At 42.9% G+C, this 11,596-nt stretch overlaps 1 protein-coding gene across 2 annotated transcripts in view; it reads right to left on the reverse strand.

Moving 5' to 3' along the window:
* The window catches only part of has3 (hyaluronan synthase 3), a 46,983-nt gene that overhangs the window by 23,999 nt on the left and 11,388 nt on the right, over positions 1-11,596 (reverse strand). For both annotated transcript variants that reach the window (XM_043706467.1, XM_043706468.1), the window contains exon 2: positions 1,226-1,851. In XM_043706467.1, coding sequence (XP_043562402.1) covers positions 1,226-1,851 — 626 coding nt within the window. The remainder of the gene's footprint in view (positions 1-1,225; positions 1,852-11,596) is intronic.

Here is an 11,596-nt window from a genome sequence, read left to right on the forward strand (position 1 = left end):
GTCTGACCTATCACCCTCACCTTGACCTCTTTCCACCTATCACATTTCCGACGCCCCTCCCCCAAGTCCCTCCTCCCTATCTTTTATCTTAGCCTGCTGGACCAACTTTCCTCATTCCTGAAGAAGGGCTAATGCCCGAAACGTCGATTCTCCTGTTCCCTGGATGCTGCCTGACCTGCTGCGCTTTTCCATACAATAGGGAAGCCCCATATAGCATGAGTGGAATATTATTGTCCTGACAAGGCTTTTTAAAATTGCTCAGTAACAAGGTCAATTTGCTTTTCATTGCTAGGAAAGTTGCTGGGCATGTATGCATACCACCCCCAAGAAAAGTGGGAAGAAGTGAGAACAATTTAGTATTCCAGTCCAATGTCATTTTTTTCTAATTTTCACAGACTACTCTAAGCATTCCAAAACTGCTTCCAAGGGCTTGGTAACAATATCATCAGTCTCAGGGTAAGGTATTATCAATTTAGATCTGTAATGAGGAGAAATTTCATCATTTAGAGGAATCTTTAACATTCTGTGTCCCAGATTCTGAACCTGGAACTCTCTCCCTAATGACATTTTGGATGTACCTACACCAAATGGACTGCAGTGGTTCAAGAAGACTAATCACCACCACCTTCTCTAAGGCAACCAGGGATGGGCAATAAATACTGGTCCAGACAACATGTCCACATCCCATGAGTGAAGTAAAAAGAAATGAGTTGTAGATATTCTGTCATTGAGTGCATTTTAAACTAAAAATAATAGATGATTTAACCGATTTGTTATGACATACCTTTGAAGCAGGTGGGATTTGATTTCCTAGCTTAAAGTTAGGGAGACTACCTCTATGCCACAAGAGCTTCCAAAAGACTGTGATTAATAATTGAGAAAATAAACAGTAATTAAGAAATTAATGGTACCAGTTTTGACAAAATGCTGCAATGAGATGGTATCCATTCCAGAATGTTAAAGGTAGTGTTCAGGAACATTGCAGATGCTCTAATTGTGACCCCCCAAAATCCTCCTGCTTTGGGAACTGCTTTAGATTTTAAATTTCACCTGTCATTCCACTGTTTAAGACATTTGAGGAAGGAAAACCAGAAATTGTTGGAAGTTAACAACAGCAACACATAACAGTGCTAGAGAAAATCCATCAATTCCCAAAGAAATTTGCCTCAACTATATTTAAGGGAAGAGCATAACTTCAAGCCTGCTGCCAGTATGTCAACCCCACCTGTATATAATCCACGGAATCCCCAAGTGCGGCGAATGCTGTGTACATCACCTCTCGCTTCCCTCCCCACTTCTGCATGATGCAAGAGAATTTAGACTGAGTAACGATTTCCTCCACCCTCCTCTTGCCCTCACTGAAGGTAATGTAAGTCTCTCCAGTTCCCTTCTCGTGGTAATTACTCTTCCAGACATAGGAGCCAGTGTTCTCCAAACCCATGAGTTCATTGAATATCTCCATCATGTAAATGTCCTCCTCGCTGTTGCCATCAATGACCATCACCACCTTGAGATTGGGATATGCAATCCGCTTCACTGATGTCAGACATTTTTTGAGATAATCTGGGTCCTCCTGGTAAGCGGCAATACAAAGAGCAACTGACTTGGTAAATTTGAGGGGTCGATTCTCCTTCCTCATCCTCCTATGCTCCAAGAAGGCAAAGAGACTCTGAATGAAAAGATGTAGAGCGAGGATGGCTCCATACAGCCCGAAAGACAGGTGGTAATTCTCGGTGTAGCCAAACTGATATCCCTTCACATAGGTGCAGGTAATGGCCCCCAACACTGACAAAGCAAACAAGGTGCTTGCTATGATTCGGAGGATGGTACACAGTCTCTCACAGGACATGTCTGTAACAGAAAAAACAATCAGCAAAGACAAAGCTAGCCAGGGAATATCCAGCTTTAGTGTGGAGTAGTCAGGGTCCTAGATGTAAATAAAGTTTATAGCACTGAATCACACCATTTGATCTAATTAGGCCTGCTCCACTCAAATATCCTCCCAGCCTTAATGCATCAACACTATTCATTTCAACCTCACCATGTGATGTGAACTTGCACATTCTCACAAAAGTCTGGATAAAAAAGTTTTTCCTCAATTCCCTATTTGATTCCTTGATGGTTATCTTTTATCGATAATTTCTCATTATGCTCTTGGTCACAAGTCTAGTCTATTAAAATCTTCCATCATTTTAAATGCCTCTAAAGGATCTTTAAAATAGATGCAACTGTAAAATATTTGCTTAAAAATACTTTCCCTGCTTCTCCAAATTGATTTTCTACCCCCATCCCACACAAAGAAATGCAAACAGACTGTTCCCAGCCTTAATCCTTTCATATCTGTCCTAAAAAAGCTATTTCTCCAAAGGCTAATAGTATTCACACTCATCACCAACCCCAACCTTGGCTATCGCCTCCCTTTTGGCCCCTAGCCACCTACATCCACCTCAAGACACCGGTAAATCTTGGTGTACAAAGCATAGTTTCAAAATTTGCAGATGGTACAAAACTCAGAAGCATTGTGAACTTTGAGGGTGATAATGTAGAACTTTAAAAGGACATACAGAGGAACCTCGATTATCCAAACGTCGATTATCCAAATTTTGGATTATCCGAACATGACTGCAAGGTCCCGATGCTTGGCTAAACTGTGTTATCCGTCATTCGATTATCCAAACAAAATACTACCCGCTGTATCATTCGAATAATCAAAGTTCCTCTGTGTACTGGTAGGTGGAATGGGCAGCAGATGAAATTTAATGTATGGTAGTGGAAAGTTGTGCGTGGAGTCAGAGGAGATAGGGGAAGTGCTAAAAGAATACTTTTCGTTGGTATTCACACTAGAAAAAAACAATGTGGTTGAGAACAATACTGAGATACAGGCTACTAGAGAGATGGGGTTGAGGTACATAAGGAGGAGGTGTAAAGTAGAAAGTGTGAAAATAGATAAGTCCCCTGGGCTGGATGGGATTTATCCTAGGATTCTCTGGGAAGCCAGGAAGGAGATTGCTGAGCCTTTGGCTTTGATCTTTATTTCGTCATTGCCTACAGGAATAGTGTCAGAAGACTGAAGGATAGCAAATGTTGTTCCCTTGTTCAAGAAGGGGAGTAGAGACAATTCTGGAAATTATAGACCTGTGAGCCTTACTTTGGTTGTGGAAAGGGTTATAAGAGATAGGATTTATAATCATCTAGAAAGGAATAAGTTGATTAGGGGTAGTCAACACGGTTTTGTGAAGAGTAGTTTATGCCTCACAAACCTTATGGAGTTATTTAAGAAGGTGATCAAACAGGTGGATGAAGGTAGAGCAGTTGATGTGGTGTATATGGATTTCAGTAAGGTGTTTGATAAGGTTCACCACAGTAGGCTATTGCCAAAAATATGGAGGCATGGGATTGAGGGTGATTTAGCGGACCAGAAATTGGCTAGCCGAAAGGAGACAGAGGGTGGTGGTTGAGGGGAAATGTTCATCCTGGAGTCAGTTATTAGTGGGGTACCACAAGGATCTGTTTTAGGTCCACCCTGTTGTTTGTCGTTTATATAAATGACCTGGATGAGGGCATAGAAGGATGGGTTAGTAAATTAGCAGACGATGCTAAGGTCGGTAGAGTTGTAGATAGTGATGAAGGATGTTGTAGGTTACAAAGAGACATAGATAAGCTGTAGAGCTGGGCTGAGAGGTAGCAAATGGAGTTTAATGTGGAAAAGTGTGAGGTGATTCACTTTGGAAAGAGCAACAGGAATGCAGAGTACTACGCTAATGGTAAGATTCTTGGTAGTGTAGATGAGCAGAGAGAAGTAGGTGTCCAGTTACAAAGTTCCCTGAAAGTTACCATCCAAGTTGATAGGGTTGTGAAGAAGGCATATGGGGTATTAGCTTTTACTGGTCGAGGGATTGAGTTTTGGAACCGTGAGATCATGCTGCAGATGTACAAAACTCTGGTGCGGCCAGAGTTAGAGTATTATATACAGTTCTGGTCACCGCATTATAGGAGGAATGTGGAATCTTTGGAAAGGGTTCTGAGGAGATTTACCAGGATGTTGCCTGATATAGAGGGAAGGTCTTACGAGGAAAGGCTGAGAGACTTGAGGCTGTTTTTGTTAGAGAGAAGAAGGTTGAGAGGTGACTTAATTGAGACATATAAGATAATCAGAGGGTTAGATAGGGTGGATAGTGAGAGCCTTATTCCCTTGATGGTGATGACTAGCATGAGAGGACATAGCTTTAAATTGAGGGGCGATAGCTATAGGACAGATAGATGTCAGAGGTAGTTTCTTTAATCAGAGAGTAGTAGGGGCGTGAAACACACTCCCTGCAATAGTAATAGAACATAGAAAAGTACAGCACAGAACAGGCTCTTTGGCCACGATATATGTGTCAAGGAGTATTCCTAATCTAAAATAAAATAACCTAATCTACGCACGCCTCAATTCACTGCTGTCCATGTGCATGTCCAGCAGTCGATTAAATGTCCCTAATGACTCTGCTACCACCACCATCACTGGCAACGCATTCCATGCATTCACAACTCTCTGCGGAAAGAACCTACCTCCGATGTCTCCTCTATTCCCTCCTCCTAATATCTTAAAACTACGACCCCTCGTACCAATCAATCTTGCCCTGGGGAAAGGTCTCTGGCTATTGACTCTATCCATTCCTCTCATTACCTTGGATACCTCTCTTCCTCCAACTCTCCAGAGAGAAAAGTCCGAGCTTAGGCAACCTCTCTTTGTAAGACAAGCTCTCCAGTCCAGGGAGCATCCAGGTAAACTTTCTTTGCACCTTCCCTAAAGTCTCTGTATCTTTCCTATAATAGGGAGACCAGAACTGAACACAATATTCCAAGTGTGGTCTCACCAGAGTCTGGTAGAGCTGCGGCAAACTCTCGCTGCTCTTAAACTCTATCCCCCTCTTAATGAAAGCCAAAACACCATATGCTTTTGTAACAACCCTATCCATTTGGGTGGCAACTTTGAGGGATCTATGCACTTGATCACCAAGATCCCTCTGTTCCTCCACAAGAATCCTGTCTTTAATCCTATATGCAGCATTCAGGTTGGACCTTCAAAAATGCATCAATTCACATTTATCCAGGTTTAACTCCATTTGCCATTTCTCAGCCCAGCTCTGCATCCTGTTGATGTCGCACTGTAGCCTGCAATAGCCCTCGATACTATCAACGGCACCTCCAACTTAATCCACCCCTCAACCTCCTCATCCAAGTCATTTATAAAAACTACAAAGAGCAGAGGCCCAAGAACAGAGCCCTGCAGGACACCACTCACCTCAGGACAGAATACTTTCCATCTACAACCACTCTCTGCCTTCTGTCAGCCAACCAATTCTGAATCCAGATAGCCAAATCTCCCTGTATTCCATACCTCCTGACTTTATGAATGAGCCTACGATGGGAACCTTATCAAATGCCTTGCTGAAGTCCATATACACATCCACTCCTCGACCTTCGTCAACCTGTCTTGTTACCTCTTCAAAGAACTCAACAAGATTTGTGAGGCATGACCTGCCCCTCACAAAGCCATGCTGACTGCCTATAATCACTCTATGCTTTTCCAAATAGTCATAAATCCTATCCCTCAGAATTCTTTCCAAAACCTTGCTGACCACAGGCGTAAGACTGACTGGTCTGTAATTGCCAGGGATTTCCCTATTCCCCTTCTTGAAAAAAGGAACAACATTCACCTCCCTCCAATCCTCCAGGACGACTCCCGTGGAGAGTGAGGAGGCAAATATCTTAGCCAGCGGCTTAGCAACCTCCTTTCTTGTTTCCTGAAGCAGCCTAGGATAAATCTGGTCTGGCCCTGGGGACTTATCAATCTTCATGTTTGCCAAAATTTCTAGCACATCATCTTCATCAATCTTGATCTGGTCAAGCCTGTTTCCCAGCTCCTCAAAGTTCTCATTCACAGCAAGGTCCCTTTCCTTAGTGAAAACCGAAGCAAAAAACTCATTTAGGGCTTCCCCTATCTGCTCTGACTCCATGCCCAAGTTCCCCATGCTAGCCCTGATCGGTCCTACCTTCTCCCGGATCATTCTCTTATTCCTCATGTATGAGTAAAATGCCTTTGGGTTCTCCCTAATCCTCCTTGCCAAGTCTTTTTCATGCGCCCTCCTGGCTCTCCTCAGTCCATTTCTGAGCTCCTTTCTAGTAAGCCTGTAATCCTCTAAAGCTGTGCTAGATCCTTGCTTCCTCCACCTTACGTAAGCTGCTTTCTTCCTTTTGACGAGAAGCTCCTCTGTTCTTGTCATCCAAGCTTCCTTAATCTCACCCCTTCTTGCTTGTCTCAGAGGAACAAATTTGTGCATCACTCGCAACAACTGCTCCTTAAATAGTTACCATATGTCTGTTGTGTCCTTTCTGTGAAACAATTGCTCCCAATCTGTACTTCCCAAGTTCTGTCTGGTAGCATCATAATTTCCTTTTCCCCAATTAAATATCTTCCCTCAGTAACTGTTCCTTGCCTCTCCAAGGCTATGGTAAATGTGAGGCAGTTGTAGTCACTGCCACCAAAGTGTTCTCCCACTGCGAGATCTGACACCTGTCCTGGCTCATTACCGATCACCAAATCCAAAATGGCCTCTCCCCTCATCGGCCTGTCTACATACTGAGTAAGGAAACCCTCCTGAATACACCTGACAAAAACGGCTCCATTCAATTCATCTGCACTGAGGAGGTTCCAGTCAATGTTTGGAAAGTTGAAATCACCCATGACAACAACCCTGCATTTGTCCAAAATCTGCTGGCTTATGTATTCTTCAATCTCCCTACTGCTATTAGGTGGTCTGTAGAAAACTCCCAGTGTGGTGGCTGCTCCCTTGCTGTTCTTAACTTGCACCCATACTGACTCAGTAGACAAACCTTCCTCCACAACCTTCGTTTCTGTAGATGTGATGCACTCTCTGATTAGCAATGTTACACCCCCTCCTCTTTTTCCAAGCTCCCTTTTAAATGTTCTAAACCCTGGAACATCTAGCAACCATTCCTTTCCCTGTGAAACCCACGTCTCCGCTATGGTCACAACATCATAGTCCCAAGTACTGATCCATACTCTAAGTTCATCACTCTTATTTCTGAAACTCCTTGCGTTAATGCAGACACACTTTAACCGATTCCTTTGTTTCATCACGTGAAAAACCTTCCCGCCAACTTTGAGGGCATTTAAATAGTCACTGGACGAGAATGGAATAGTGTATGTTAGATGGGCTTCAGATTGGTTTCACAGGTTGCTGCAACATTGAGGGCCAAAGGACCTGTACTGTGCTGTAATGTTCTATGTTCTAATGTATAGAGGTGTGAAATTATTCATTTTAGTAGGAAAAGCATGGAGAAGTGGTTCAAAGTAATGCAAAAGATAGCATCCTTAGTCTTATCATTATGGGTATAGAATATAAAAGCAAGGAGGTTATGTTAAACCTCTTTAAAACACTGGCTTCAACTAGATTATCGCATCTGGTTCAGGACACTCCACTTAGTCCACGAGGAAAGTTGTGAGAGAAGGTACAGAAAAGATTCATGAGAATTGTTCCAAGAATGAAGAACTTCAGTTACATAGAATGATTGAAGAATGATCGGATTGATTTTCTTGGAGAAGGTTGAGAGGAGATTTGATAGAGGTGTTCAGATTCTTGAGGAATCTGGCGTGTGCAGAAAGAGAAACTGTTCCTATTGGTGAAGGATCAAGAATATGGAATGGTGTGTAGAAATAGAGAGAGCAAAAAATGCAGAAATAGAGGGACTAAAGAATAGGAAGAAAGAGCTTGCGTAAATAGAGTAACAGTTATTAAAGAGATTGAATAGACTCATTGTTTTTCTCAGAGCAGAAGAAATTGAGAAGGGACATAATTGAGACAAAATTATGAGGGATATTGATGGGGTAAAGGAAGAAACTTTTCTCCTTGATAGAGGGATCAATAACTAGGGGCACAGATTTAAGGGAAGGGGCAGGAGATTTAGAGATACGAGGAAAACCTTTTATCACCTAAAGGATGGTGAGAATATGGAACCCACTGCCTGTAAGGATGGTAGAGGTAGGAACTCTCGTAACATATAAGAAGTATTTAAATATGCGCTCATGATGCCAAGGCAGTCAAGGCTATGGACTAACTGCTCAAAAATGAGATTTAAAATGTTTTTGGTTGTTTTTGATCAACGAAAATGTAATAGATCAAAGGGCCATTTCTGTGTTGCAGATCTTTATGATTCTATTCCTGCCCTCAAATCTTTCCATTACAGCTCCCAATCTCACTATGCCAACTCCCAGATTCTTTAGCCTGTACACTTTTGCTCTATCACTCAATTTATTTCTTCATACTCTCTTTCTATTGTGCTTCTTCTCTCTTTATCCCAGCAGTTGGTTTCTCTATAGCTGCCTCTCTATTATTGTGTTATTTTCTAGTTCTATTCTCTCCTACTCCACATGCACACACAATTTCTGTGAACGCTCCATTTCACTTTTAACATTTTTAATGGTTTTTTAAACAGTCTACTTCAATGTTTCTCTCTCTCTCTCTCTCTCTCTCTGTACTCCTGTAAGGAAATGGTGTAGTGGCGATGTCATTGGTCTAGTAATCTTGACCTGGGTGATGCGCTGAAATCCTACCCCTGGTAGATGTTCAAATTTTAATTCAATTTAAAAAGGTCTGGAATTAAGATCTACCCAAAGACCATTGTCTTAAAACTCCATTTGATCCATTAATGTCCTGTAGGGAAGTAAATCTGCCATCTTTACACAGTTTGACCTACATGTGACTCCAAATCCAGAGCAATATCTTTGACTCTAAACAGCCTTCTGAATAACTTCAGATCAAGGGGTGTATTTTAAAGGGTACTTGGGTATTGCTGGCCAGCTAGCATTTATTTCCTGTCCCTAGTTGCCCTTGAGAAGTTGGAGTGAGCTGCCTTTTTGAACCATTGCAGTCAATGTAGGTAGACCCACAATGTCCTTAGGAAGGGAATTCTAGGATTTTGAGCCAGCAACAGTGAAGGATCAGCAACATATTTCCAATTCAGGATGGTGAGTGGTTTGGAAGGGAACTTGAAGGTGGTGGTATTCCCATGTATCTGCTGCTCTTGTCCCGGTAGATGGAAGTGATCATGGGTTTGGAAGGTGCTATGTAAAGAGCCTTGGTGAATTTCTTTAATGCAACTTACAGATTTATCGATTCATTCAGCTTAGATCAGGCCCTTTGAGTCTGCACTGATATAACTACCACTAAAGATGGACTAATCCCAATTTCCTGTACTTGTTCCATGTCCTCAAATGTTATGATATTTGATGTGCTCGCCCAAACATTTTTTAAAGCTTGTAAGGTTTCTGAACTCCACTACCTTCCTAGGCTATGCATTCCGGATTCTCACCATCTGCTGGTGAAAAGGCTTTTTTGTCACATGCTGTCTGAATTTCCTGCCCCTTACCCTAAAACTATGCACTTTCATGATTGACCCCTCAACCATGGGGAACAGCTGCTCTCTATTCATCCTGTCCGTGTCCCTCATAACCTTATACACCTCAATCATGTCCACCGTCAGTCTCTCTGCTCTAGAGAAATAATCCAAGCCTACCATAGTCAGTTGAATCTCAGATGGCAACGATGACTACCAGACAGGAGGTGGAAGACCTGGAAAAATGGTGCACTGAGAACAGCCTAGTTCTCAATGTCAGCAAAACCATGGAACTCAGTATTGACTTTCGGTAGGATGTTACTCATGCCCCCCTGCACATTAACAGCACAGAGGTGGAACGAGTGAAGAGTGTCAATCTCCTGGGAGTGGTCATCCACAACAAGCTTTCTTAGACTTTTCATGTGGATGCACTAGTTACAAGGGCCCAACTACGTCTCTTCTTCCTCAGGCAGCTGAGAAAATTTGGCATGACGGCGAGTACCCTTGCCAACGTTTATAGGTGCGCCATTGAAAGCATTTTGTCTGGATATATCACTACCTGGTATGGCAACTATACCATTCAAGATCGGAGATGGTTACAGAGAGTGGTGAACTCGGCCTGGACAATCACAAAGGCCAACCTCCCATTGATAGAATCCATCGACCAGGCCCACTGTCAAGGAAAGGCCTTCAGCATTCTCAAAGATCCATCCCACCCTAGCTATGTTTTTCTACAACCTCTACCATCCAGGAGAAGGTACAGAAACCTGAACACACGCACCAGCTGGTTTTGTGACAGTTTTTACCCTCCTGTTGTTAGAATCCTGAATGGACTCTCAAACTCCTAGCATTCGCCTGTACCTGTGTTTTTCTTTTTGCCGCTGTTTATCTATTATTTACTTATCTATGCTATTTAACTCTGTGATCTGCCTGTATTGCTCACAAGACAAAGCTTTTCACTGTGCCTCAGTACATGTGACAATAAATTCAATTCAATTCAATTAGCCAACCCCCAGGCTTCTAGCACCACACCTGTGGCTATCGACGATCCAAATATCTCAGCAAAGGGCCCAGCAATCAATTCCCTAGCTTTGTGCACAGTTCTAGCTTATACCTGATCAGGTTCTGGGGATGTATCCATCTTTATGTGTAAGTATGTAAGTTAGCTCGCTGAACTGGAAGATTTGTTTTCAGACGTTTCATCACCATACTAGGTAACATCATCAGTGAGAGTCTCCGGTGAAGTGCTGGTGGTATGTCCTGTCTCTCTATTTATAGGTCTTGGTTTCTTAAGATAGTTGATGTCATTTCTGGGTTTTTTTCCAAGCAAGGTTGTTAGGGTCTAAATCTATGTGTTCATTGATGGAGTTCTGGTTAGAATGCCATGCCTCTAAGAATTCTCATGTGTGTCTTTGTTTCATTTGTCCTAGGATCAGTGGTGTCCTTAGTTGTCTATATGCATGGAAATTTGTGATAGTGGGTGGTTGGTGGCTAGTTGGTGTTCGCGTATCCTGGTGGCAAGTTTCCTACTAGTTTGTCTGATATAGTCTTTTTTATAGTTCTTGCATGGTATCTTGTAAATGACGTTAGATTTGCTGGTAGTGTCTAATGGATCCTTTAGTCTCATTATTTGCTGTTTAAGTGCGTTGGTAGGTTTGTGGGCTACCATGATGCCAAGGGGTCTGAGTAGTCTGGAAGTCATTTCTGATAGGTAAAAACAATGACTGCAGATGCTGGAAACCAGATTCTGGATCAGTGGTGCTGGAAGAGCACAGCAGTTCAGGCAGCATCCAAGGAGCTTCGAAATCGACGTTTCAAGCAAAAGCCCTTCATCAGGAATAAAGGCAGTGAGCCTGAAGCGTGAAGAGATAAGCTAGAGGAGGGTGGGGTGGGGAGAGAGTAGCATAGAGTACAATGGGTGAGTGGAGGAGGGGATGAAGGTGATAGGTCAGGGAGGAGAGGGTGGAGTGGATAGGTGGAAAAGGAGATAGGCAGGTAGGACAAGTCCGGACAAGTCATGGGGACAGTGCTGAGCTGGAAGTTTGGAACTAGGGTGAGGTAGGGGAAGGGGAAATGAGGAATCTGTTGAAGTCCACATTGATGCCCTGAGGTTGAAGTGTTCCGAGGCGGAAGATGAGGCGTTCTTCCTCCAGGCGTCTGGTGGTGAGGGAGCGGCAGTGAAGGAGGCCCAGGA

This window comes from Chiloscyllium plagiosum, chromosome 17, assembly GCF_004010195.1.
Source record: "Chiloscyllium plagiosum isolate BGI_BamShark_2017 chromosome 17, ASM401019v2, whole genome shotgun sequence".
Taxonomy (NCBI): Eukaryota; Metazoa; Chordata; class Chondrichthyes; order Orectolobiformes; family Hemiscylliidae; genus Chiloscyllium; species Chiloscyllium plagiosum.